The 2,603-nt window shown below is 41.3% G+C and overlaps 1 protein-coding gene across 3 annotated transcripts in view; it reads left to right on the plus strand.

The window, feature by feature from the left end:
- OSBPL1A (oxysterol binding protein like 1A) overlaps nucleotides 1-2,603 on the plus strand; it is a 244,758-nt gene that overhangs the window by 39,930 nt on the left and 202,225 nt on the right. For 2 of the 3 annotated variants that reach the window (XM_017498470.1, XM_017498487.1), the window contains exons 3-4: nucleotides 838-923; nucleotides 2,253-2,327. In XM_017498470.1, coding sequence (XP_017353959.1) covers nucleotides 838-923; nucleotides 2,253-2,327 — 161 coding nt within the window. The remainder of the gene's footprint in view (nucleotides 1-837; nucleotides 924-2,252; nucleotides 2,328-2,603) is intronic. The other variant, XM_037727959.1, reaches the window with a different exon arrangement.

The raw sequence follows: 2,603 nt of genomic DNA on the forward strand, positions 1-2,603 counted from the left end.
CAATTCTCCTGCCTCAGCCTCCCGAGTAGCTGGGACTACAGGTGCACGCCACCACGCCCAGCTAATTTTTGTATTTTTAGTAGAGACGGGGTTTCACTATGTTGGCCAGGATGGTCTCGATCTCTTGATCTCGTGATCCACCTGCCTCGGCCTCCCAAAGTGCTGGGATTACAGGCATGAGCCACCACGCCTGGCCGTACCACACGCTTTCAAACCATCAGATCTCATGGGAACTCACTCACTGTCACGAGAATAGCAAGGGGGAAATCCATCCCCATGATCCAATCACCTCCCACCAGGCCCCTCCTCCAATTTGACATGAGGTTTGGGTGGGGACAAATCCAAACCGTATCACAGGTGCTGCAGGAAATATTCTTTACTGACTCCTGATGTGGTACAGGCGTACAGAGAGTTGCCATGCACTGCCTTCATCTCCTCCATCCACCCTCCTGATACAGATTTTCAAAGAGAGTTACTTGTTGTGAAATTTGTCAAGAAAACCCCTCTTGACCTGATGATGGCAAGATGATTAAAGACTTGGAGCCCTAGAGAAGAAGCTGCTGAGATCATCTGGCTCAAATGTAACCCCCATCGTGTCTCCCTGTACCCTTTTAGAGGTGAGGCCATCGAATCAGAAGGTGGCACCAGATCTTGCACATTGTGCATTCTCGTCCTTTACACCCATTACACTTTATACAAGGTCACGTATCTTGCCTGTCACTCATCCGCAATGCATTGCAAAGGGGTGTATTGAGGTAGCTTGTTATGGAGAAGTTAATTTTGTTGTAAAATTACCTAGATATAATCTAAAAATGCCTTATATTTTTCCATTTTTAGGAAGAAGTAAGTCTAACTTGGGCTGGACACCTCTACATCTGGCATGCTATTTTGGACACAGACAAGTGGTCCAGGATCTTTTGAAGGTCTATTTATGGCTTTAATTTTTAATGACTATTATTGTTACAGAAATTTTAAGATGAAAGTCTTAGAAAAGCCACCTGAGTCATAGTGACTTATTTGAAGCAATAGTTCATCATTCAACACACTTAATTAGGTTAGCCTGGTTGATTAAAATTGCATGTTTAATCAGTAGATTTTTATATTACTGGCTTTTACAAATTACAAAATGGGCATATTAATGAAGATTTTATTTTCAGTTGTATGAGTGTGATAGTTGAAAAAATAACCAAAGCGTGCCTTAAATAATTAAAAAATAATGTCAATACACATGTAAAAAAAAACAGTAAAAAATAATGTCAGAATCTCTTAGCACTGAATTTAAAGAGAATTAAGACCTCATACTTCTTAATTCTGTGACGAAACACTTACCACATACCGATATTTCTGAAATTGGGTTGCGTCTTACAGTTCATCTGTACATTTAAATAATGGCATCTTTTGTCTTGAAAAATTATTTAATAATGGAGGAAATGTGGTATATCATTCAGAGATCATTCTCCTTTTTTCAATATGACTGCTTCTAAAGTAGAGTGAAGGTATGTAGATTTTTTATTAATCGAGACAAGGTCTCATTTTGTCACCCAGGCTGGAGTGCAGTGGCACAGTCTTGACTCACCGCAGCCTCGACCTCCCAGGTTCAAGTGATCCTCCTGCCTCAGTCCCCCATAGCTGGAGCTATAGGCATGTGTCACCTCGCCCAACTAATGTTTTTGTATTTTTTTAGAGACAGACTTTCACCATGTTGCCCAGGCTGGTCTCAAACTCCTGAGCACAAGTGATCCACCCACCTCAGCCTCCCAAAGCGCTAGGATTATAGGTGTGAGCCACCATGCCTGGCCAGGGTATATAGATTTTTAATGAAAAGTACCTTTAACTTTTTATTCTTCTACCTATCAGGTAGATTTTTACTTTTCATATAACCTATATATATATACACACACACACACACACACACACACACACTACTATATGTGTGTGTGTGTGTGTGTGTGTGTGTGTGTGTGTGTGTATATGTGTGTGTATATATATGAGATGGAGTCTCGCTATATTGTCCAGGCTGGCCTTGAACTCCTGGGCTCAGGTGATTCTCCTGCCTCAGCCTCCCAAGTAGCTGGCACTGCAGGTTCACACCACCGTGCTGGCTTTTATTTTTACCACAAATTTAAATTATTATTAGTAGTGACGCCTATACAATACTAACTATTTTAATTTTTTAAGGCTTTGGTATATTTTGAAGGAATTGTTTTCACCATTGTATGTTTCTTGATATTTAAAGTGGTCATGTTTACTAGGCTGGTGCAGAAGTGAATGTGTTGAATGACATGGGAGACACGCCGCTTCACCGAGCTGCCTTTACAGGACGAAAGGTGAAAATCATTTTGTGTTCAATGTTTATAAGTGAGGTATTTGGAAGAGCAGTTACCATTGTTTTCTCTGTTATAACCATCTAACCAGCAACTGGAGAAAGCCACACACAAAAAATGCACACACCAGCACTTTGGGTCAAAAGGCCACAGGATCTTTGAGTCGGACAGTGAGGTCAAGTATGAAGGTCATGGAGACCCCCACTCTGCAGCATCCCAGTTAGGAGATCATTCAGTTTCTGCTTGTGCACTCCAGCAATGGGGAACTCTTGATTATTC

The sequence above is a fragment of the Cebus imitator genome, unplaced genomic scaffold, assembly GCF_001604975.1.
Source record: "Cebus imitator isolate Cc_AM_T3 unplaced genomic scaffold, Cebus_imitator-1.0 Scaffold12, whole genome shotgun sequence".
NCBI classification, from domain to species: Eukaryota; Metazoa; Chordata; class Mammalia; order Primates; family Cebidae; genus Cebus; species Cebus imitator.